Source organism: Dermacentor albipictus, chromosome 1 (assembly GCF_038994185.2).
Source record: "Dermacentor albipictus isolate Rhodes 1998 colony chromosome 1, USDA_Dalb.pri_finalv2, whole genome shotgun sequence".
In the NCBI taxonomy this organism is placed as follows: domain Eukaryota; kingdom Metazoa; phylum Arthropoda; class Arachnida; order Ixodida; family Ixodidae; genus Dermacentor; species Dermacentor albipictus.
In genome coordinates, this window is record NC_091821.1 from 219,804,359 (window position 1) to 219,830,182 (window position 25,824).

Sequence of the window (25,824 nt, forward strand, 5' to 3'; positions counted from 1 at the left end):
TCCACAGAAACGCTGGCATTGAGAGCAGATATGGTGAGAATTGTAACCTAAATAATATCATTGAGCCATCCTCTAAAGTGCAACGTGGTTAAAATTATCGAGGAGCCATACAAACAGTATGAGCAATGGATGCCTGGGGAAGGCAAGCTTACAGCCTAGAAAAATTATGAAAGTTGAGATGTAACAGCAATCAAGGATGAGAGTGGGACATATACGTCATACACATAAAGAAAAGCACATTATAGTGAGACCTAGCATCATCAAAGGGACCTGTGAATACACAGTGGGTGGGTTATGGAAAAGTAATAATTAAGAGTGGCTTATGATTGTTGCCTGCAACAAAGGCGAAGGACTGTGCATTGCTTGTACACTAGTGCAAACCACAACTCTGAATTTCTTGTTGTGTGGCCAGACTGTGTGTAAGTTCAGCCTTTTCTCAGTTCCCACACCCCATTACTTGGACTCTACAAGGTGCAGAAAAAGTTTTTCCACTAAAATAGAAGCTCATAAATATGTTTGCTATGCACTGCAACTATGCACTGAAACAAAATCACTTTTATGTTAATTTATGTGTGATGTCTTGCATACACAAAACCAAATGTGCTTTTTGAAACGTCCACAATTTGTGTGAATGCTAGTCTTCAGTCGCTTTGGAAATGCACTGGTAATGGCATGGGTGTGGTCTATGTCTAATTCAGTCTCCATGCTTTTTCTAATGCCTGATGAAGAGCAGCCAAATTGCAGTGAGCAGCAGAATAGACCGTGTTTTTTAACACAGACCACAGTGAATAGTCAAGCGGGTTTAGATCTGGGCTGTTTGATGGCCATTCTGAAGTGGAAATAAAACCAGAGAGGTTTTTTGTGCACAACTGCTGAACCACCTTCACCCTGTGAGCCAGAGTGGAATCCTGCTGATACATACACTGATAGTTTCTGAGGTGTGATTCGGCTTAAGGCTGAAGCTCTTTCTTCAGGACATCTACATTCATTATTATATCACATATGACATCCACTTTGTTAGACTACTATTAACTTAGACTGTTCACTTTGGTTCCCTATTAAAAAAAAAAAATAGTAGCATTTTTCCATGAGAAGCGATTGCCCCCAAAACCAACACTGATTGAGGTGATCCTTCCACTAATGTTGGCTTCTTTTGAGGCTTCCTGTCAATACCCTATCGTTTGGTGGTTAAAAAACTGCTTGATATATATTGAACACTACTTCGTCTTTGAATCGGTGCTGCAATGGCGAGCAATGCTGCTGAAGTATTTTGAGCAGGTCCTTGTATCTTAGAGCCTCGGTCTCTTTCATGTGCTGTGTAAGTCCAAGAGGTTTTGAGGTTTCTGAACCTTGTACTAGTGCAGCTTCTCTTTCACAATTCTTGGGACGGAACATTCAGAAATTTCTTCGGTTTTGCTCATTTAGCTTTTTTACAACTAATTTCTGGAGAGTGCAGGAACTTTTGCCGAACCTTGTAGTGCATACAGTACCGTATTTACACGATTGTAAGTCGACCTATTTTTTTAAATCTGAATATCTGAAGTAGGGGGGGGGGGTCGACTTACAATCGAAACTAAAACATGGCACCCCCAAAAAAGCGAGACTAACGAAATATCAGAAGAGCTACAACGTAGTTACAATTTTATGTTTGCTCTATGTCCCTACCCGCAGCTTTTCGCTATCCCGCGCGTTTATTCGCTTTTAGGAAGGGTTTTCCAACATTTTTGAGAGTTTTACTATAGTTTTACAGTGCACGCAATACTCATGGGGGGGGGGGTGTCGATAGCTGATGGAAGGGCCGCTGTTCCATTCGCGGCGGCACCCTCAGAATTGCCCTCAGAACAGCGGCGCTGGCGGGGAGTATCGACAGTTCATGGAAGAGCCGACGTGTCTCCTCTATAAAGAGGAGGAGGCACTGCCTGTAGCTGTCAGAACGTCTTTATCTGTGCTGTTGCCTTTACACGTGTTCAACTTGACTGCTGCTTACGTGCTACTTCCATGCTTCCTCAGTCGTCATGAGTGCTCCAGGCCCACTAAACGTTCGGCGCTCGTTCACAGCAGCGTTCAAGAGGGCTTCCATCCTTTACGCCGAAGAAACAAATCACTGCGCAGCGGGCCGCAAGTTCGATGTTTCTGAATGGGTGGTGCAAGAGTGGTGACTGCAGCGAAGCAAAATTTTCACCTGTGATGGCAAGTGAAGAATTTCCCATGGGCTGAAGTCTGGACGCTTTCAGGAGCTGTAGGCCAAGCTTGCGGCGTACGTAGCTGAAACGCATGATCGGTTCCTGCCAGTGAAATGCGACATGGTCATGTAACAAGCCCAGATCTTCGCCTTTTAAGGACAGCCTCCACCATGAGTACAGCGAGTGGCTGGTGGCAGAAGACCGCAAACTTACGCCAACCGGACCTGTCAAAAGAGCCTCCCTGACGGCTGTGTGTGGTTAGGTGCATTCGGTGTGGGCTGCTGTTCCACAATATGTCGTGGTGCAGTAGTATGCCAAATGTGGAATTTTGCTGCACGACGACACGCTGTGGGACCGTAGCAGCGATGACGATGGCAGCACTAGTGAGCACGGTGGCACAAGTGAAGACGAGTAGTCTAGTGACCATGCCAGCTACCAATAAATTTTCGTTATGGAATGCGCCCTCGGCTATGCTCTTTTTTTTTCTTCCCCTTTTACAGGCGATATGGGAGGGTCGACTTCGAGTCGACTTATAAACTTGTAAATATGGTAATTTAGTTTGTAAAAAAGATATTCTTCAGCAATGATCTGTTATATTATTGAAGGGTGCATTGAATAAAGCCAAGCACTTCTGAGGAAAAGGTGATGGGGCTGGTGGTTGATTTTCACCAGTTGTTGAAGTCAAAAAAATATTTGCCAAGCCTTGTAAGATAGTTCACAGCAATAATTGGGATACATTTGGCTGTGTTATGCATAGTTAATTGCATTGGAATCATTTTCTGTCTGAAGAATGCAAAGAGAGGCAATCAGGGTTGCAATAGTTGCCCTCTCTAAATGCAGTATGCATTGAATGGCAAACCTGAGGCCTTTTTTAGCGTTCTTACTTAATGACACAATTTTTCATATTGAAGGGGGACACTTACAGTTTTCCGCCTGCTCGAAAATTGTCGCATCACCTCCATTGCCGCATTGTGTCATCATGTAACGTGCTCACAGCACCAACATCGTTGGCCTTTGAGACCAATTAAATGTTGTAACAAATAGCTGTCATTATCATCTTCACCTTACTTTATGTCCGCTGGAGGACAAAGGTCTCTCCAAGCAATCTTCAGATACCCATCTTGAACCAGCTGACAGCATGTTTACTAATTTCACCACAACACTTCATTCTCTGCCATCCTCGGCTGTGCTTCGGTTCCCTTGGCACCCATTCTGTAACTCTGGTAGACTACCTAGTATCTGCCTTGCATATTATATGGCCTGCCCAACTCCGTTTTTCCCCTTAATCTTGTCTAGGATATTGGCTATTCCCATTCTCTAATTTGCGGCGCCTTTGTATGGTCTCTTTACAATATGCCTATCATTTTTCATTTAATTGCTCCTTGCGTGATCCTTCTGAAGCTTATTTGTTAACCTCAGTCTCTGCACCATGTGTACTGGTAGAATGCAATGACAGTACACTTTTCAAGAATAGTGGTAGTAAGCTGCTGGTCATGATTTGGTAATGCCTATTGTATGCACTCGAACCCATTTTTATTCTTCTGTACATTTCCCTCTCACGATCCAGGTACTCTGTGACTAATTCGTCTAGATAAACATACTTTTGCACAGATTCTGGAGGCTGACTGGCAATCGTAAATTCTCTTTCTCTTTCTGGGCTTTCGAAAATTACATTACCATTACACCATTACCCTATTATTTCTCTACCACAAAGAAATAAAGACCAGACAACCAATGCTGGCAATGGCCGATTGGGTCTATGATGTGGTACATGGCCCTTGTCAAAAGGTTTAATGCGTTAGCATTAAGAATCCCGTGTCGCAGAAAATCTGGCGTCGGCGTCTGGCATCGGACATCGTTTTGGCAAAAAGATTTTCGAACCACGCATACCCAGGCCTCCCATGTGATGCAAAGAATTGACTGAACTAATTGAATTTCTCAAGCTAAAATATGTGAAAAAATCGTAAACTAGTACTTATACACAACCTGCAGACATGACTGCTCTTGCATTGTAATTTGAATATATGAGAAAACGTAATTCTGTTATGCGAAAACTCAAACAAACCCCTTTTCCAGCGTTTCTACAATGCATAAACTGGAGACGGCATCCGCCATTTGTGCATGCCGGCGCATAAATATCTTGGAGTCCACGGAGTGGTGCGCCCGCTTCCTTGAAGCACTTCCAAATGGCGCTCGCCTCCGCCATATCGCGGCTCATGGAATAGGTCGCATTTCTACCAAAAAGCCCGCCTTCGTGCATAGTGTTCGCCGCAAGCGTTTCCTGGTAAACGTTACAAATACATATGCTGCAGTGTCCGGGAAGCCTGAGAAGCAGTCGGGGATCTTTGAATGCTGTCATGTTCTACTCTTAAAGGCGAGGCTTAAGCGTCCTCCAAATTTTTACAGCTTCTTTGTAAGTGATAAGATTTGTTGCTGAATCCTGTAGTAGTGTTGCTGTAACACACGTGCTTCAAATAGGAGCACTGTCAATCTGTCTCCTTTCCACTGGATCAATGAAAGTAGGTGGGGTAAACACAGGTCTGGTCACACCTGCAGTAGCTTTGAGAATTAACAATTAAATACTCTAGTACTTGCAAAATTAAGCAAATTTTCACTGTATTCTGCAAACAGCATAAAGTCTGCAGAGTGGTTCTTTAGGTGCATCTGATTGTTTGGGTTCATTTATTGTTTAGTAGCCGCTTTACTAGCCAGGATAAAGAGGAAACTGCAATGCATCATGGCAGGAAGGAAGAGTGGCCATCCTTATAAAAAAGGGCATCCAAATCTCCGATGCACCGTACAAAGTTTTGTTATCCTAATTGCAGACGAACTATTCAGGCACATAAAAAGGGCTTACTGTTTTCCTGTGAACGGATTTAACTAGTGGTGTTACAGTGCATGTGCACATCGTGCACTGACGCCTCTTTTAGAGGTGCATTGCAGGGTGTAGGAGAATGGCTTCCTTGGGTGAGCCCCTTTTAAGCGTGACCCGCTCATCCTGTCTCTCTTTACATGGAGTGCAGCAACTGAGCAGCGAGGGCTAGCAGACTGCGTGTCCCCGGGGCCTGCTCGTGGCCGGGAGGGTGGCTGCAGGGACGACCCCAACAGCCTGGCCACAGTGTTCCCTTACCGCTGCGTTGTGTGTGGCTTCTGCTCCTTCACTCAGGACACAATGATTGCACACATGCGCCTCCACTCGGGTCAGACACTTCGCTGCCGAGCCATGGATGCATGCTGTCAGTACAGCACCCCTTTCGAGGATGTGCTGCGTAAGCACGTTTCCACAGAGCATGCTGATGACGATGCAGTGGCACGGTGCCCGCACTGTGGGATGCCATGCAGTAGTGCCAAGGTGCTGACGCGGCATGCAGCAGAAAGTCACCACAACCTGGCGCTCAAGGGCCGCTGTGCTGACTGTGCAGTGATGCTGTTGCGGCATTTTGGACTGGTGGCCGAAGCAGACACTGCTGTCCGGATGTTAGCAGCACCTGTGCTGCAGGTTCAGCGATTGAAACAGTCTAGGAAGCAACCAAAACCTCGAAAAGTAGTTGTCTGTTGCTCTGATGGCTGTGGAAAATCTCAGCTAGGCTCAGCAGCTCCACGACGTCGAAGAAAACTTCGTGCACCATCACGTCTACCTTTAGGAAAGTCCTCGCTGAGCCTGTCGTGTCACCACTGTAAATTGGAAGGTGGATTGCGGCGCAAGAAGGCATTCAGGTGTCACAGTAGTTACCTGGTCCACATGTACTGGTGCCACTTGAGAGAACGACACCGATGCTCCCGGTGTGGCTTGGGGTTTAGGCATGGCTACCAGTGTTATCTTCACTCAAAAAAACAGCACAGCTAGCCAAGGCCTTTTTTCGAATGTCTTTCGGTTGTTGTTGTTGTTTCCAGCGTGATAACAGGATCCACTGTTATCTGTATTGTCCTGACCCTAGGTACCTGTGCAAAGCACCCAGTGAGTTTATATTTGTCACACTAAGATTGCGAAGACAAAATATTGTCCTGATGAAAGTAACTTGGTTAAATGTGACTTACAAAGTTATCTTGCAGCCATATTGTTGGGTCTTCAAGCAGTAGGTGTGCTGACCATGTTTCCCGGACAAGTGTGTGGTTACCCCACAATAATGCATGGTGCTTTGAACTATAGCCATAGTTCAAAGGTGGCTCTTTAGGCTGTGCTCATTGTGTCCTTGAAGCCATGAACTGTAAGGTAAGCATGGGCTTTATTTGCAGAGTAATTGCAGACCACATGTGTTCATGTAGCACTTGAATATTTCCTGTGAGAATTTCATTTTTTAACATATAACATCTTGTACGGATTAATATTGCCAAGCCAGCTTCGCTTGATGTTTTGGACTCCACTGTTGAGTGTGCAGTGCCCAAGTTACCTTTATCAGTACACATTCTTTGAGGACAATTCTAGTTGCAGAGATGTAGCATTTACTTTCTTGTTATTTACATTTAAAGTCATATGTGACATAAATTTGTTTTTATTAGCACTTCTTTATAGGCAAGGTTACCGTAAGGTTGTGTGCAATTTCTCTTACAAGAAACGTGCTGTGGTAGAGAAAATACTAGGTTGTTATTGCCAGATGTTGCTCTCATTCATAGATTTATAGACACAAAAACGGTGATATGTCATATGTTTTCTCAGCTGTACACAAACTGCCATTGTACCAATTACTGAGGATTATCCAAACACGAAACATTCTCGAACACCATGCTCATGTACAAATTGTTATAATTGAGCTGGAAAGAAGGTGGGTGAGAGTGCAATTTATTCTTGCTATCTATATGTACAGACAGGGCATATATGTATATACACACGAATATGTGCATTACACTGTTTCTAATTGATATTTAAAGCCATTTGTCATAATAAGCTGCCTTTTTCTGGCATTGAATATCTTTGAAACTTCATCTACCAAAAAATGGGTATGAATGCGAGCTAGTTGGTACGAATCCATCACAGAAAAAAAAATGGCGTGAAATAAATATGGACAAAACACAGGACAAGTGCTGTGTTCTGTGTTCCTCTCTTGTCCGTGTTTAAATTTGGAACACAACCCGCCGTGGTTGCTCAGTGGCTATGGTGTTGGGCTTCTGGGCACTATGTCGCGGGATCGAATCCCGGCCACGGTGGCCACATTTCGATGGGGACGAAATGCGAAAACATTCGTGTACCTAGATTTAAGTGCACGTTAAAGAACCCCAGGTGGTCAAAATTTCCGGAGTCCTCCACTACAGCATGCCTCGTAATCAGAAAGTGGTTTTGGCATGTAAAACGTACCCCATAATTTAATTTAAATTTAAAACACAGTACAGTGCTTGTCCTGTGTTCCTCCCTTGTTTATGTTTATTTCACACTGTTTTTTCACTGATTCATCTACCAAGGATAGCCCATTGGTGACATTCCATTTTATTGCTGGGAAATCTTCTCGATAGAACGTTCTGTCATCAATCAAACTTTTCAGAATTATACAGTCGTGAAATTCCAAGTGGCTTGGTAAAGTTGTCAAATAAAACTGAATTGAATTGAAATGTGGCAGTATATTTCACCATTGTATACCATGCGGCCTTGTGGTGCTACAAGTTTTGTTGGTTTGCATGGTAGAAGAGGTGCATATTGGTGAGTTAGGGTGGACAGTTTAGTTCATTAGTACAGTGTTTTTGTGCATTCTGTGATTCTGGATGATTGAAATAAATCCCATATTGATGAATTACACTGTGCTGGGCATCCTACCTCACATTTGTGATACAGTAATTCAGCTGTTGCTTAATGTTTACTGATCCTACAGAGTTATCTATATATTAAGTTTCATAATGAAAACATATGTGTTTTAATGCTAAGAGTTTCTACTGTTCACTCTGAGTTGTTTGAATACCATGGTGTCAGTTTTCATATGTCCATCTTCATGGTGCTTGATTACGTAATGCCTGGAGGGCATACTAAGTCCAGGGTACATTAAAGCTATGTAGGTTCTACAGTTGAAATACTTGTCCTTGAAAATTTGGACCAAAATATATTTTTTAAAGCAGCTCAAAAGTGCATTACATATTATGTAGCGAGTGTATTTTTATTTCTTTAGACTTTGTGTATGACATAGGTTCTCTAAATACCGGTCCTGAGATATCTCGATTTTTAATTAAAGTAATGAGCATTTTAACTTTAACCTCAAAGGAATAATGTTGTGGAGAAAGTGAACTCTTTCTTTTAGTTGCACTCAGTGTGTGTGTCATTCACAGTTAGAATACCTTATCAGTGATTATTTGGCTTTGGCACGTACATATGTGAACACTCGGTGTCTGCTCTATATGGGACTTTCCTGGACTCTTACTGAACATCTTTTTTTTTTAACAAAATTTGCTGGGACAGAAATTGGGCCATTCTTTTGTTGTTGTTCAAGTTACTAATTGAAATTTTGCCGAGTGTTCATTCACAGAAAACACTTTAAATCTATAAGATTCAAGTTCTTACACCTTGCTCTTTCGTCATTGAAGTTTTAGCTTTCACCATGCTTTTTATCATTTTTCTTGTGTGTGTGAATTGGAGTTCTCTTTCCTGTTAGTTCAACGACCAGATTGCTTATCCTTAGGCTGCTGTGCTGTTTTTACGAGCTTCCTTGGTACTGTATTGGAACTGGCTGTTTTTTTTATATAGCTTTGTTGGGGCAAACCATGGGGCTTTCAAGTACTCTGTTGTAAACCCTGGCCATCATGGGAGCAAACTTGTATGCTTCCCTAGTGCAGCAGGAAAACCATTCATGCATTAGCCGTGCCATACAAGACTGTGTTTTGCTCTACTTAAGTATGTTCTGGGGTATGCTTTACATGGCATGGACACAGTGGCTGTAGTTATAAGCTGCAGCCCCATGCTGTAAACTCCATGTCACCATTCCGCAAAGATATGTTTAATGTAATTTCATTGCCAAACTGTTGAGCATGCTATTATGCTAAAGATGCGTGTGTGTGTGCACTTGTCTGCACGTGTGTTGTGGGTATGTTTTTAAATGAGACTTGTATGGGCTGCTGTGCAGTTGGGAAAATGTCTGAAAAAGGTGGCACCAGTACATGTTGCGTTGTTATGATATAAAGAGGGATTGGTCATTGCTTCTGAGCAGCGGAAGGGCCGACAAAATTTGTGAGAGGCTGAAGATGTAACCTGATTTATGTTGCATAGGGAAAACTGTGAAATGGTATTTCGATTCTCTGCTTTTTGCTCAAATTTTAAGCAGAGGATATCATTTTAGTATGTTGAATTCGTGAACCAAGAAGTGTAGGTATGGTATTAAGGGTTGCAAACATACTGAATACAGAGCAGCCATGATGCAATGAGAATTCATAAAAATTCTTGTAAGCTGGACATGGAAGATTTGTGAAATCATTCATGACTAAAGAAATAATAATATAATGAAGTACTGCTGTTTTCCTTGTGCATCTAATGATACAGTTGTGTGACGCCAGTGATGTGTCCTTTATCTGATTGTAACTTCATTTATTGAGTAGGGCATACTGTTTGAAAATGTTGAAAACTCTGTGTCATATAAACATGTAGGAATTGACTTTGTGAGCCCTTTTCTTTTTTTTTCTTTGACGTCACGTTGACTCAGTTCATTGTCCCACAAGTTCAAGTGACCGGTGGGCTATAGCTGTTTTGAAGCAACATATTGTACCACATTTATTGTGTAGCTTATAATTATTTAAGCTCACTTGTCTAATATAGTGGATCATTTGATATTGCCATGTAATTTCCTAAGACATAACAATTTAGTTTTATTGACCTTCAGGAAGCAGGATTTATGCTGTTTGCGGGTCTGAAACAGCAGAACTTTCTAATTAAAGTTTGTCTTGTGACTGTGTCAAGTACACTCCCCTGCCTTCTCATTTTGCTGTGATCGTCTAAACTGCTAGACTGGCAGTCACAAATTGTCACGAACTTGGATGATGTCCGCATAAAATGTTGAGCTGCGAGGATGTTTTGGCACTTAAACTAAACAGAAGTGACATGCACTAAGTGCACCATTTATTTGACCAAAGAAAGTTTGGTTTAAAGGCTTCGTTCATTGTGCAGTTGCGCTTTGGCTACAAGCATACATTTTGTGCAAAATATGGCAGCTCTGCATTGTTACAGGCATATTGCTGATTTAGTGGTGGTCAGTTTGATTGCAGAGTAGCAGTTTTGGGCTCAATGAATAGTGGTCTCATTTGGTGGTGCTGTTTTTCATGCATAATATGAACTATTTCTTGACCTGGCTGTGCCTGAATTTATTGCACACCCTGGTTTGCAGCCTTTGCTCAAGCAAATACCATACACATGTACATAAATCTATGTATACGTTGGACAAATTGCTGTGACACCTGGATACCTAAAAACCAGAACCATGTGGCATCCATCTTCCAAAAAATGAGCCACAGTAACTCTTATTGTGGTGTTTTGATTATTGCTTCAAAATGTGCATGCAACAATCATACCTGTATGTCAAAAAGTTATGTAGCGTCCATAGTCAGTAGAAAGTCTCATTTCTTGCAATATTATTTGTTGTTTACTCTCATCAGCATAATGCATGTGTGTACTTGGTTGTTGCAAGATCTGTAAAGTTTTTTGTGCTGTCTGCCTTGATTGGTTTTCATTCTGCGGCACTATCCTCATTTTACTCGGCAATGGATTTGTGGTTGTGTATGATGCATCATACCATTCTTTTCTCTCTCCAAAGCTCTGTTTCACACATTTAAGGAGTTAAATAAAAAGAAAATGCTTGGTTTTGTTTTTTTATCAGAGGTGTTCTTAGGCCGTGCTCCGGATCCCTTGTATCTGGCTAATTATATATATATCACTTTTGTGCACTCAAACATTTCTCACTTTTCAGAACAGCCAGGGATGTATGGGCATCTCTGCAAGTACGGCTGCACTTGCTCAACATTGCATTAAAATTTGCTCTCAGGTAGGGCAGTTCCTCACATCTACAAGTTTAGTTACTGCTCAACTTTAGGTGATCAGGGGACAAAATTTGGGCTTTTTGTCCTCTACTAAATCTTTAGTTATATATATAAAAAAAACTGACATTTTGTTCGAATTGCAATGACATGAGTAGAAATAGCCTCAATGTCAAAAATTCTGGCAATTCTGTGTTGAATTTCTTTAACATCTCCACTCTGTCAAATAGTCGTTCCACAGCCTGTTGAGCCTTAAACTCTATTTTTCCAAAGCAGTGCTTTGGTTGTGTTAAAGGGGTATAGTTGTCAAACCATTGGGCACAACTGCAGTTGCAAGCTAAAAATACTGCATGTAGCAATTGCACGTTGAACGAGGCGCGTCAACCAACCACCTTTGTTTTTTTAAATGTGTGTAAATATCAAATTTTCAATTTCAAATCGATTTCAAGTAATGAAAGCCAAGTACGAGTGGAATATTTTTTTTAATACAAGTACTATTGGTTTCGCAAAAATGCAATTTTTTTTCACCAACCACAGATACGATAAAAAAGTTATTGCACAGCGAATAACGTACAGAAAAATTATGCTTTGAGGTGAACAAAATTCTCTTGTCAACACGCTTGCTTGACAATGTCATAACTGCAGTTAGTTAATGTTGTCATGAAGGAAGGATAGCTGTTGGACATGTTTGGGGAGCATCGACATACTCCTGTACGTCATAATTTCTTCAGACACCAAAAAGAGCTGCTCATTGGACATGCTAGTGTTTTGTATTGCCAGATATCATTTTGCAAGCCCAGTCAACATTTAGCACATGCTTGCACCACCACTAGCTTGGATTTTCGTGTTGGCCGAAAATTCCATCATGCACACATTTTTCAGCCTGTGCTTGTGGCAGTGAAAATTGCTGCTGGTTGATGAGCTTATGAAAGGCATTCCACAGTGCTGACAGGGAAGGAACGCCTTCAGAAACTTTTTTTGTTGTCATATTTGGGTTCCTTGGTGATGCATAAGGTGTCAAAGCAGTGCATTGGTATCTGATCTATACCAACTATGTAGCATCAATGAATGCAATATTTGGCTCGGCATCAGGGCTTCCATCTGAGCCAATATGGCCAAATATACATTAAAATGTAGCCAGGTGACCATGGACGCAATGGGCACCCATGATCCTTTTCCTTTGATTCATAACAGCAGAGAACATTGAAGGATTCTGCTTGAAAGTGTAGCTGTAAATGTAGCTCTCTAGAACATGCACATTTCTACAGAATATCATGTAGAGAAGGTGTAGTGGTGTCGAGATTACTGTTTACAATATTGTCGAAGAACAACTATCCTCCATGGGGCATCCACAGTGTATGTACCCAGAACATTCTGAATAACCAGTTGAGGCTTTGGATAGTTCAGATTACAATTCAGTGTTTAGTAAGTATAGAACATTGTTGACCCATCAAAACAGCAGCATGAGCACTTACAAGTTTTGTTCATACTTAACTACATTTTAACACTTATTCTCAATGTGGAAAGTCAAAATTAAGTGAAAACGAAGTGAAACCTATGTTGCAGCAAATTTTTGGGATGTGTGTACAACCTCACAGAAGTTGCTGCATGCAGAGTTGCACCTATTCATATAATTCCTTTCTACTATGCCCTAAGACAACCCTTTACATAAAAAGTTCATCATTGCTAGCATGTGCATATGTAAAGAAAAAAAAAAAAGCACTGGCTACGGTTGAAGGGAGGGTGTTTGAAAGTCAACGCCCCCGTCTACTCGTACAGCACATCTGCTGGCCAAATGAGGGGAGAGCCTGTTTATGAAGTGCAAGCCTTCAGGAGTAAGCAGTGCATATGCTATGGACTGTACTGCAAAAACATTAAAGCACTTTGTCTAGAGTGATTGTGATCCAGAAAGTCCAAAATGTCATTTTTACTGAGAATGGGACTTTGTACACAAGGGAAAGCTGCAAACGTACAACAGGATTGGCACCAACACTGGCTAGCTCGCAGTCTGATGTACATTGTTTTGTAACTTGATCAGTACGTACTATATTCGCAGACAACTTTCTGTGGCAGTGAAGGGAAGCTACAGGGGCAGCGCTTCCGTACATGTGTTGCTGTGCCTCACAGTCGGGGTAGCGTTTTTCAGTGCTTTTGATTTCTCAGAATAGACGCTGAATCAATGCAGCTTCCACATGCGCTGGCTTCGCATTTGCCCTGAATGAGGAAGAAAAAATACACAACATATGTCAACTTTAAACACTGAGTAGTGTATTTCGTCGTATTTTACTGCTGTAAATAAGGTTTTCTCTTCCCTAGCTTAAGCTAACGTAGATGAAAGTGCGGGACTTTTTTCAGGAGTGCTCTCACTTGTGCACACTTTGTCTCCATAACTATCTCTTCATTGCCATAGAAAGTTGTCCATGAGCATAGTAGTCAACCACAGATAACAAAGAGTTTATGTTGCATTGAAACAGGAAAGGAAATCCCAGTTCTGTTACATATTTATTTAAGAAAATTACTGGCACTAGCTCTTCACACCAGCTCCTTCTTTGTGGTTGGTGCTATTTCAACTATTTGCAAGAGTTACTGATAAGTTTAATTACTTCGTTTTAGTGCTCTGTCTGTGGTTGCTCTCTGATGCAAGCGTCATGAGTGAAGGTGCAGCACCTTCCAAGGCCATTGGCCAGTGCAATTAGGATTCCCGTGGTTTCTGTGCTGCACCTATGTGTAGGCAGTCAATCTGGTTTCTGTAGTGCTAGCTCGTCTTCTCATCTCTTGGTGCCAGACATACGCTGAGAAAAGGAGACAAGGTCTCAAGTCTGTGTACCGTAATTATGTACAGGGCCAGGAATGCATTGGGTAAAAATTCGAGCATCTGGTTAATCGTCTTGGTTGTCTCTGTACTTTGTCCTTTTTTGTCATCAGATGTGCTGGCATTTATTTATTTACTTCACCCTTGGGGTTTGCACATTAGAGAGGGGAGGGGCATATTACAGACCAAAATTGCGAAAAAACTGTTAATACAATAACAATAAGGAGCATGAACATTCGGCAATTTATTACAAAACATGTACAGTTACAACTAAGAGAAAACAGTAATTTCACGATCTAAAAGTAAGAAACAAACAGGCTAAAACAGAAGAACAAATTGAGCACAAATAACTACGCAATGTTAACCATGTTGGTAATAGCAGTAGCTGCTTCTGGCAGCTGATTCCATTCGGAGGTGGTTTGAGGTAAAAATGCATGTTAATAGGTCACAGTTCTGCAACGAGGAGCGTCAACCTTTTGGAAGTGGTCAATACTAGCTGGTGTGAAAGGAGGGGGTTTTTATGAACTGTTCATGGAGATGATTGTTGATTGTAAGTTTTATGTAAAACACTGAGCTGGGCTATCTTGCGCTGCATGGTAAGTTCTGGAAGGTTAAGCAGCGACTTCATCATGGTAACACTAGCTGTACGGTCATCATTGGATAAGGTGAAGTGAATGGAACGATTCTGCACTCTTTCAAGTTAATTTTTCAATGTAGTACCACCTGGATTCCAGTAGATGATGCATATTCAATTGACAGATGGATGCAAGTGATGTAGAGAATCTTTTTAAGTGATGGGGGTGCCATATAAAAATTTATTCGAAAGTACCGAAGTGAACTGTTAGCTTTGGTTATGATGTACCTTACATGATGCTTCCATGATAGGTTACTCCAGATATGAACACAGAGATATTTGTGAGATGAAGCAGACTCAAGAGACATATCAGTTAGATAATAGTGTGGACATGCTAATGAGGTGTGAGACACACACACTGATTTGCACTTTGAAATGTTTAATTCCATGTTGTACTTTTCACACCAGGCAAGTACGCTATTTAAATCTTTCTGGAGTAAGGTAGCATCGTCTTGGTTACCTCTCTTCTGGTAAATTGCACAGTCATCTGCGAATAGGCAAACCTTTGATGAAATGTTATTTGGTAGGTCATTCATAAAAATTAAGAAATGTAAGGGTCCCAATACAGACCCCTGGGGAACACCCAATAGCACTGGTTTGACTGGGGAATCGACAGTACGTATTGGCAGAAACCAACTGAGTGCAGTTAGAAAGGAAAGCTCGAATCCAGTTAAGTACATTAGCATCTAGATTTAATTGGCCAAGCTTAAAAAGTAGTAAATGATGACTAAGCTTGTTAAATGCTTTGGAGTAATCAAAAGAATACAATGTATTGAAAATCCAGAATCAAGCAAATGTTGCCGGTCATTAGTAAAGACCACAAGCTGTGTTTTGCAAGAAAAATTCTTGCAGAAGCCATGTTGTGAGGGTGTAAAAAACTGGTTAGACTCAAGAAAATGAACAAGGTGAGTGAATATATTGTGTTTAAAAACTTTACATGGAACAGATGTGAGTGAAATTGGGCAAAAATTTAAAGAAGTGTGTGTTACCCCAGGGGGGACTTGTCAACTGGAACAATCTTCCCTACCAGCCAGTCTACCAAAATGTTAGAATGCTGCAGGGACTGTGAAAAAATGCATGCCAGAATGGTAGAGCAGTATTCGACAGTGTTTTTGAAGAATTTCTTACTGATGCTGTCAATGCCACATGGTGACGAGCTTTTTAAGTTTCTTAATGATGGCGTAAATGCCCTCAGAAGCAATGGCATCGATGGGCAAGTAATGAGGTAATGTCAAGGTACATTGTTCATTGGTACCTACTGGGTGAGAAAAAGCTTTTATAAATGTGTCAATTAGGACAGACACACATTCTATGCCAAGTATGGGATGTCCTTCTGTCGTTTGCAAAGTTATTGTGCTGCGTTCCTTGCCATGCATTGTTATAGATGAATAAACAATGTGTACTCTCACCTAGGCTCGGTCAGCTCCTTGGCACAGTGAATTGTGCGTCCCTGGTGCATCACATATGCGCCTGTGCTGGCGAGGACAAAAGGCTTGCAGTGAGCAACAATACCAAATGCAGGGCTCAATTAGGCCAAGCATGTACTCTGGCTTTTAGTCTCTGCTTCATATGCCAGACCATGTTAACAAATATTGTGCTAAACACCAATTTGACAGAGAGTAACGTGCAGCTTGAAGCATAGTAACCCGCCGTGGTTGCTCAGTGGCTGTGGTGTTGGGCTGCTGAGCACGAGGTCGCGGGATCGAATCCCTGCCACGGCGGCCGCATTTCGATGGGGGCGAAATGCGAAAACACCTGTGTGCTTAGATTTAGGTGAACGTTAAAGAACCCCAGGTGGTCAAAATTTCCGGAGTCCTCCACTACGGCGTGCCTCATAATCAGAAAGTGGTTTTGGCACGTAAAACCCCAAATATTATTATTATTGAAGCATAGTAAAATCTTTTTTTTTTTGTCCAGTACTTTTAACTGCAGGGGCTAGGCAGCCTACTTTATATCCAGAGATTCCTGCATCTGCTGTGTTATCTGTGCTTTACAAAAGTGAATGAAATTACTCGAGCATCTTGGGCACATGGTAGTAATAAGAAATCCCCTAGTCGAGTGAATTGATAGGAAGCGTGGGTACCGTTTATTCAATATTACGTAGGAAAAACTAAACTCTCAACTGTACTGCTTGGCACACATGGCAGCAATGCAAAAGATGTAGGAATGCCACTTTTATTCTGAATTTTAAAGTGTAGATTTAATATATTCAGTGCCAATTAATTCAACAGTGCACCTATTTTGAGCAATATGCTGACAGCATTTACATGTTCTTTCATTGTGCTTACCTTTTTCAATATCTTATATAATGTAAAAATCTATTGGAGCAGTGTGCCTTCAATACTTTATTGAGGCTACATAGTTGCCATCTCTTCTTCCTTCTCTCAGCTGTCTTGTCTCCACGTACTCTATTGTCTCTGCCCTCATAGACTGTCTTGCCTTCATCTTTGTTGCCATTCGGTGTTAGCTCAGTCGTGCATGTACTTGGATCTCTACGTCCTCCCAATCTTCTGTCTGCGTCCCTGCTGCGATAGTATGGCAGAACATTCCCTACTGAAGCCTCTTCCGTCTTTCCTCTCAATCTTGCGTAGTATACCGTCTTCAAAATTCCTTTGCTGTTTTGCAATTTTAAGCACAATGCAGAGGCTGGAGAATGGGGACTTTACCTTTTCGCGTCAGGACCATGTCTCCAAGTATGATATTGAGCATCTTTGATGTCATTCGTCAAAGTTTTTATTCATGGTGCACCGGTACTTGTTCCATTGTACTGTCAAGAGTGGCATTTCCCGAAGAGAAACTTTGTCAACAATGTCCATTTCTTAAGAATCAGCTGCCAGCCAGGTGCTTTTTCTAAAGTCGCAAAATATGGACTGCATTCTAGTCTTATCAGTATAAGAGCAATTATAGTGTGCAACAGCCACTTTGAGTGAACATTTCCAACCACCTTTGAAGTCTAGCTAAAGGGATAGCCTCCAAGTTGCATATCACCCTTTCAGTGAGAGAATTAGCTTCTGGGTGGTATGGAACAGGGAAGCAAAAGCTCTATGCCTCTTTGCTGTGTCGAAATACAGAGCTTGTCACTTCGGTCTATTGTCAGCAATTACAGCTTTGATGTTCTTGAATAGATATCTTTCAAGAATCTTCCAGGATTTGCAACAGCATACCATATACATTCATCTACTGCCACAAGAAAAGCCTGCTGTTTTCTAATGGCCTCGCCTTTCTTTTTTGTCTCAGCAACATTGAAGTGTAGCACTTCAAAGGAAATGTTTAACTGTGCTGGCATCACCATCCAATTCCCTCTGGCTATGAACTTTGCTTTATATACTTGGCATTTTTGGCAAGTTTTGACCTACCGGCCCGCGTCTGCTTTTATGTTTTTTCATGTGAATCGTTGAGTGAGTTTTGGTGCGTCCTCCAGAAACCATCATGTCTGTCCGGCTCTGGGCTATTATGGTAAAATTCGAGAATTAATGGCGCACTCATTTCAGGTACGTGTATTTGACCGTTATTCAATTGAAAATTCCGTGCATGTTCCCAGAGCCTTGTCAGGTTTATGCTTTTGGAGTTTGCCTCTCTTGGCACGCGCAGTCTAGGCAATGTGTTAGCCTCTTGATGTTTGAGTCTTGGGCGATGGAAGACTTCAAATCTAAGCTGCTGGATCTCATTTATCTATCGAGCCAGCCTTCTTTAGGTTGGGCTAGCTGAAAGAGGTGAGTGAGAGCTTAGTTGGTGAAAAGCTTGAAATTTCGACCTTTGATGTAACTCCTAAAGTATCTTCATCCAATTACAACTGCAATGCCTCTTTTTCAGTGGTGGCACAGTCCATTTCAGCCTTCGAAAATGTGTAAGAGTAATGTATCTAATTACTTGCTGCTGCCATTCACTGGGCTTCCGGATGCCGTGTTGATAGAGCACGGCTCCGGTTCCATAATGAGAAGCATTGGTGCACAAATCGAAAGGTAGGAAAAAATACGATAATCTCAATACTGTGTCAGAGGAAATGATCTTGACGAGGTCAACCCGTAGCAGTGTTCACACTCCTCAATCCGTACTAAAGGAACTTCATTTTGTATCAGGGCTGCTGAGATCTCGTTGTGTTGAGATCTCGTTGTGTTGTGCAATACACAGTAGCTGCTAGAGTAAAACTAGAGTGTACCAGTACTCTAGTACATAAAACCCTTTAGTACAACGTCCTCGTCTGGCCTTCCCTCCCCCGGGGACTTTCGCGCGGCGAAAGACGGCGCGCGAGATTGAGCCACGACTTTAAGCCACCATCGTCGGCTTCCCTCGTGCGCTTTCACTCGCACCATGCTGCGCGCGGCGGCGACGACGACGACGGCAAAAATGCGCCTGGATCGTCCATATAATTTTTTTTTATTATTGCGATAAAGACTTGCCCTTAAGGCATAATTCTTGGGGCGTATATGTGTATTATATGTGTGCTGTGAGGCCTGTGTTGTGTATGAATTGAAGCAGTGTTTTTTGGAATCTGTTGTCATGTATCCAGCGGTTATAGCTGGTTGTCACATTGTAGCGGAGGCCGGCTTGCAGTAGGAGACGCGAGCGTTCCGATTTTAAACCAGTACATGTCCATATTAGGTGGTATGCATCTGCTTCCATCACAGGAACGGAGCAGTATGGACACGTAGCACCCAGTGGTAAATGCGACCAGTTCCACCTTGAGATAACAGCCGGTGTAAGGGCCACCCCGGCCAAAAGCCTCCTAAGCACAACTTCCTCCGCCCTAGTAAGGTGAAGGGGGAGGGAGCAGACACACGGTGGGATAAGAGCGCGTGTGTCCTGCCGGAGAAAATTTTTACTGGCTCGAAGCGAGTTAAGGAGTTGAGGTGGGAGGGGAATTAATAGGCGGGAGATCAGGATTAGAAGGGCAGTGTGCCTGCTGGTCAGTAGCAATGTTGTGAGGGTTCGCTGAATGGCCTTGAATCCAGTGTACCTTGACGCAAGTAGCTGTTTTACTATTCATAGTGTGTATTGTCTCGCAGATTTCCATCGCCTAATCAACCTTCTTGAGTGAATTCCTGAATAGCCGCTAAAGAGTCAGTGAAGATATCTATAGTTGCTTGATGGTAGGCAGCTTAGATGTCGCATCTTGCACAGCGTCGTGATGGCTTGAAGTTCCATTACTAGAGCGCTGGCTTCCATAAATAGCGCTGGTGGCTGCTGATGAAACTATGCGTAATACTCAGAAATGATGTCTTTCCGTCGTCAGGGAGAATGGCAGCATCCGTATAGACTTTGCAGGTGTTCGTGCATCGACGATATTGTGTTCGTCAATAATACCTGTTGTATCGCTGCGTCGTAACTTTGTTGGCTTATTAGTTGTGATGCTGGTGAATTCCCAGGGAGGCATTGGATAGGCCTGGTTGTCAATCCGAGAGCCGCGTTGAAAATGAGCGTGCAACGCAGCGACAGCCGGAATAAGTTGCTTTTTTATTCCATATAATTGCTATAGCAATAAACGTAGGAGACAGGGTACGATTCGCCGTCCGACACGGCGTCGGACACAATCGCACCCGCCGAACGCCACATCAGACGCCGAATCGTACCGTGTGTCTTCTACCCACTTCATGGCAGCAAGTTCAGGGTGCGATCATTATGAGAGAAAAAAAAGAAAAAGGCTGGAAGGCAGGGCAGATTCCGCAGCAATGAAAGACGGCACAAATTGTGTTACTACCGAAACCGGACAAGTGACTGCAGATTGAGAACTTGAGACCCATATCTCTCACTTATTCTTGCGTGGGGAAACTCATGGAGCACGTGGTCCTAGCGAGGATAACCATGCACCTACCTCGAGGACTGGGACGCGCTCTCACCCACGACGATAGGATTCAGGAGCAAGACGCTCTGTTGCAACTAAAACATCACATCATTGAAGATTCGGGCAGATCGACAAAGGCATTCTCGGGTTGGACCTAAAAAAGGCCTTCAATAACGTAACACGTGCGACGATACTAGATAGAGTAGGAGAACTAGGACTGGGAAAACGGACGTACGATTAGGTATGTAATTTCGTAACGGCAGAAAGGCAAAGATCACGATAGCGGACCTAGTTTCGGAGGAGATCGAAATAGGCAGCGCAGGTACGCCACAGGGCTTATTTGAACACTACTTCGTCTTTGAATCGGTGCTGCAATGGCGAGCAATGCTGCTGAAGTATTTTGAGCAGGTCCTTGTATCTTAGAGCCTCGGTCTCTTTCATGTGCTGTGTAAGTCCAAGAGGTTTTGAGGTTTCTGAACCTTGTACTAGTGCAGCTTCTCTTTCACAATTCTTGGGACGGAACATTCAGAAATTTCTTCGGTTTTGCTCATTTAGCTTTTTTACAACTAATTTCTGGAGAGTGCAGGAACTTTTGCCGAACCTTGTAGTGCATACAGTACCGTATTTACACGATTGTAAGTCGACCTATTTTTTTAAATCTGAATATCTGAAGTAGGGGGGGGGGGGTCGACTTACAATCGAAACTAAAACATGGCACCCCCAAAAAAGCGAGACTAACGAAATATCAGAAGAGCTACAACGTAGTTACAATTTTATGTTTGCTCTATGTCCCTACCCGCAGCTTTTCGCTATCCCGCGCGTTTATTCGCTTTTAGGAAGGGTTTTCCAACATTTTTGAGAGTTTTACTATAGTTTTACAGTGCACGCAATACTCATGGGGGGGGGGGGGTGTCGATAGCTGATGGAAGGGCCGCTGTTCCATTCGCGGCGGCACCCTCAGAATTGCCCTCAGAACAGCGGCGCTGGCGGGGAGTATCGACAGTTCATGGAAGAGCCGACGTGTCTCCTCTATAAAGAGGAGGAGGCACTGCCTGTAGCTGTCAGAACGTCTTTATCTGTGCTGTTGCCTTTACACGTGTTCAACTTGACTGCTGCTTACGTGCTACTTCCATGCTTCCTCAGTCGTCATGAGTGCTCCAGGCCCACTAAACGTTCGGCGCTCGTTCACAGCAGCGTTCAAGAGGGCTTCCATCCTTTACGCCGAAGAAACAAATCACTGCGCAGCGGGCCGCAAGTTCGATGTTTCTGAATGGGTGGTGCAAGAGTGGTGACTGCAGCGAAGCAAAATTTTCACCTGTGATGGCAAGTGAAGAATTTCCCATGGGCTGAAGTCTGGACGCTTTCAGGAGCTGTAGGCCAAGCTTGCGGCGTACGTAGCTGAAACGCATGATCGGTTCCTGCCAGTGAAATGCGACATGGTCATGTAACAAGCCCAGATCTTCGCCTTTTAAGGACAGCCTCCACCATGAGTACAGCGAGTGGCTGGTGGCAGAAGACCGCAAACTTACGCCAACCGGACCTGTCAAAAGAGCCTCCCTGACGGCTGTGTGTGGTTAGGTGCATTCGGTGTGGGCTGCTGTTCCACAATATGTCGTGGTGCAGTAGTATGCCAAATGTGGAATTTTGCTGCACGACGACACGCTGTGGGACCGTAGCAGCGATGACGATGGCAGCACTAGTGAGCACGGTGGCACAAGTGAAGACGAGTAGTCTAGTGACCATGCCAGCTACCAATAAATTTTCGTTATGGAATGCGCCCTCGGCTATGCTCTTTTTTTTTCTTCCCCTTTTACAGGCGATATGGGAGGGTCGACTTCGAGTCGACTTATAAACTTGTAAATATGGTAATTTAGTTTGTAAAAAAGATATTCTTCAGCAATGATCTGTTATATTATTGAAGGGTGCATTGAATAAAGCCAAGCACTTCTGAGGAAAAGGTGATGGGGCTGGTGGTTGATTTTCACCAGTTGTTGAAGTCAAAAAAATATTTGCCAAGCCTTGTAAGATAGTTCACAGCAATAATTGGGATACATTTGGCTGTGTTATGCATAGTTAATTGCATTGGAATCATTTTCTGTCTGAAGAATGCAAAGAGAGGCAATCAGGGTTGCAATAGTTGCCCTCTCTAAATGCAGTATGCATTGAATGGCAAACCTGAGGCCTTTTTTAGCGTTCTTACTTAATGACACAATTTTTCATATTGGAGGGGGACACTTAACAGTTTTCCGCCTCCTCGAAAATTGTCGCATCACCTCCATTGCCGCATTGTGTCAGCACGTAACTGGTGCTCGCAGCACCAACATCGTTGGCCTTTGAGACCAATTAAATATTGTAACTAATAGCTGTCATTGTCATCTTCACCCTACTTTATGTCCGCTGTAGGACAAAGGCCTCTCCAAGTGATCTTCAGATACCCATCTTGAACAAGCTGACAGCATGTTTACTAATTTCACCACAGCACTGTATCAAAATGTAGCCAGGTGACCATAAACACAATGGGCACCCATGATCCTTTTCCTTTGATTCGTAACAGCAGAGAACGTTAAAGGATTCTGCTAGAAAGTATAGCTGTAAATGTAGCTCCTTAGAACACGCACTTTCTACAAAATATCATGTAAAAAGGTTCAGCGGTGTCGAGATTACTGTTTACAATATTGTCCAAGAACAACTATTCTCCATGGGGCATCCACAGTGTATGTACCCAGAACATTCTGAATAACCAGTTAAGGCTTTGAATAGTTCAGATTACAATTCAGTGTTTAGTAAGTATAGAACATTGTTGACCCATCAAAACAGCAGCATGAGCACTTACAAGTTTTCTTCATACTTAACTACATTTTAACACTTATTGTCAATGTGGAAAGTCAAAATTAAGTGAAAACGAAGTGAAACCTATGTTGCAGCAAATTTTTGGGATGTGTGTACAACTTCACAGAAGTTGCTGCATGCAGAGTTGCACCTATTCACATAATTCCTTTCTACTATGCCCTAAGACAACCCTTTACATAAAGACTTCATCATTGCCAGCATGTGCATATGTAAAAAAAAAAAGCACTGGCTACGGTTGAAGGGAGGGTGTTTGAAAGTGAACGCCCCCGTCAACTCGTACAACACATCTGGTGGCCAAATGAGGGGAGAGCCTGTTTATGAAGTGCAAGCCTTCAGGAGTAAGCAGTGCATATGCTATGGACTGTACTGCAAAAACATTAAAGCACTTTCAGTCTAGAGTGATTGTGATCCAGAAAGTCCAAAATGTCATTTTTACTGAGAATGGGACTTTGTACACAAGGGAAAGCTGCAAACGTACAACAGGATTGGCACCAACACTGGCTAGCTCGCAGTCTGATGTACATTGTTTTGTAACTTGATCAGTACTATATTCGCAGACAACTTTCTGTGGCAGTGAAGGGAAGCTACAGGGGCAGCGCTTCCGTATATGTGTTGCTGTGCCTCACAGTCGGGGTAGCGTTTTTCAGTGCTTTTGATTTCTCGGAATAGACGCTGAATCAATGCAGCTTCCACATGCGCTGGCTTCGCATTTGCCCTGAATGAGGAAGAAAAAATACACAACATATGTCAACTTTAAACACTGAGTAGTGTATTTCGTCGTATTTTACTGCTGTAAATAAGGTTTTCTCTTCCCTAGCTTAAGCTAACGTAGATGAAAGTGCGGGACTTTTTTCAGAAGTGCTCTCACTTGTGCACACTTTGTCTCCATAACTATCTCTTCATTGCCATAGAAAGTTGTCCATGAGCATAGTAGTCAACCACAGATAACAAAGAGTTTATGTTGCATTGAAACAGGAAATGAAATCCCAGTTCTGTTACATATTTATTTAAGAAAATTACTGGCACTAGCTCTTCACACCAGCTCCTTCTTTGTGGTTGGTGCTATTTCAACTATTTGCAAGAGTTACTGATAAGTTTAATTACTTCGTTTTAGTGCTCTGTCTGTGGTTGCTCTCTGATGCAAGCGTCATGAGTGAAGGTGCAGCACCTTCCAAGGCCATTGGCCAGTGCAATTAGGATTCCCGTGGTTTCTGTGCTGCACCTATGTGTAGGCAGTCAATCTGGTTTCTGTAGTGCTAGCTCATCTTCTCATCTCTTGGTGCCAGACATACGCTGAGAAAAGGAGACAAGGTCTCAAGTCTGTGTACAGTAATTATGTACAGGGCCAGGAATGCATTGGGTAAAAATTCGAGCATCTGGTTAATCGTCTTGGTTGTCTCTGTACTTTGTCCTTTTTTGTCATCAGACGTGCTGGCATTTATTTATTTACTTCACCCTTGGGGTTTGCACATTAGAGAGGGGAGGGGCATATTACAGACCAAAATTGCGAAAAAGAACTGTTAATACAATAACAATAAGGAGTATGAACATTCGGCAATTTATTACAAAACATGTACAGTTACAACTAAGAAAAAACAGTAATTTCACGATCTAAAAGTAAGAAACAAACAGTCTAAAACAGAAGAACAAATTGAGCACAAATAATTAAGCAATGTTAACCATGTTGGTAATAGCAGTAGCTGCTTCTGGCAGCTGATTCCATTCGGAGGTGGTTTGAGGTAAAAATGCATGTTAATAGGTCACAGTTCTGCAACGAGGAGCATCAACCTTTTGAAAGTGGTCAATACTAGCTGGTATGAAAGGAGGGGTTTTAATGAACTGTTCACGAAGATGATTGTTGGTAGTAAGTTTTATGTAAAACACTGAGCTAGGCTATCTTGCGCTGCAGGGTAAGTTCTGGAAGGTTAAGCAGCGAATTCATCATGGTAATTAACACTAGCTGTACGGTCATCATTGGATAAGGTGAAGTGAATGGAACGATTCTGCGCTCTTTCAAATTAATTTTTCAATGTAGTACCACCGGGATCCCAGTAGATGATGCATATTCAAGTGACAGATGGATGCAAGTGATGTAGAGAATCTTTTTAAGTGATGGGGGTGCCATATAAAAATTTATTCGAAAGTACCGAAGTGAACTGTTAGCTTTGGCGATGATGTACCTTACATGATGCTTCCATGATAGGTTACTCCAGATATGAACACCGAGATATTTGTAAGATGAAGCAGACTCAAGAGACATATCAGTTAGATAATAGTGTGGACATGCTAATGAGGTGTGAGACACACACACTGATTTGCACTTTGAAATGTTTCATTCCATGTTCCACATTTGTCACCAGGCAAGTACGCTATTTAAATCTTTCTGGAGTAAGGTAGCATCGTCTTGGTTACCTATCTTCTGGTAAATTGCACAGTCATCCGCGAATAGGCAAACCTTTGATGAAATGTTATTTGGTAGGTCATTCATAAAAATTAGGAAATGTAAGGGTCCCAATACAGACCCCTGGGGAACACCCAATAGCACTGGTTTGACTGGGGAATCGACAGTACGTATTGGCAGAAACCAACTGAGTGCAGTTAGAAAGGAAAGCTCGAATCCAGTTAA

At 42.5% G+C, this 25,824-nt stretch overlaps 1 protein-coding gene and 1 long non-coding RNA gene across 4 annotated transcripts in view; one reads left to right on the forward strand and one right to left on the reverse strand.

Annotated features, from left to right (window-relative positions):
• LOC135897429 (zinc finger protein 64-like) overlaps nt 1-10,959 on the forward strand; it is a 73,225-nt gene extending 62,266 nt beyond the window's left edge. For both annotated transcript variants that reach the window (XM_065426045.2, XM_065426044.2), the window contains exon 7: nt 5,207-10,959. In XM_065426045.2, coding sequence (XP_065282117.1) covers nt 5,207-6,030 — 824 coding nt within the window. In that variant the 3' untranslated portion in view covers nt 6,031-10,959. The remainder of the gene's footprint in view (nt 1-5,206) is intronic.
• Nucleotides 10,960-13,039: 2,080 nt separating this feature from the next.
• Nucleotides 13,040-20,964, reverse strand: LOC135897421 (uncharacterized). Of its 2 annotated transcripts, none has more exons than XR_010563038.2 (3): nt 20,379-20,964; nt 15,976-16,041; nt 13,040-13,334 (listed from the first exon to the last, which is right to left on the reverse strand). It is a non-coding gene; the product is annotated as an uncharacterized lncRNA (long non-coding RNA). The 2 variants fall into 2 exon arrangements; XR_011512331.1 differs by lacking the exon at nt 13,040-13,334 and adding an exon at nt 14,091-15,053.
• Between the last annotated feature and the right edge of the window lie 4,860 nt (nt 20,965-25,824).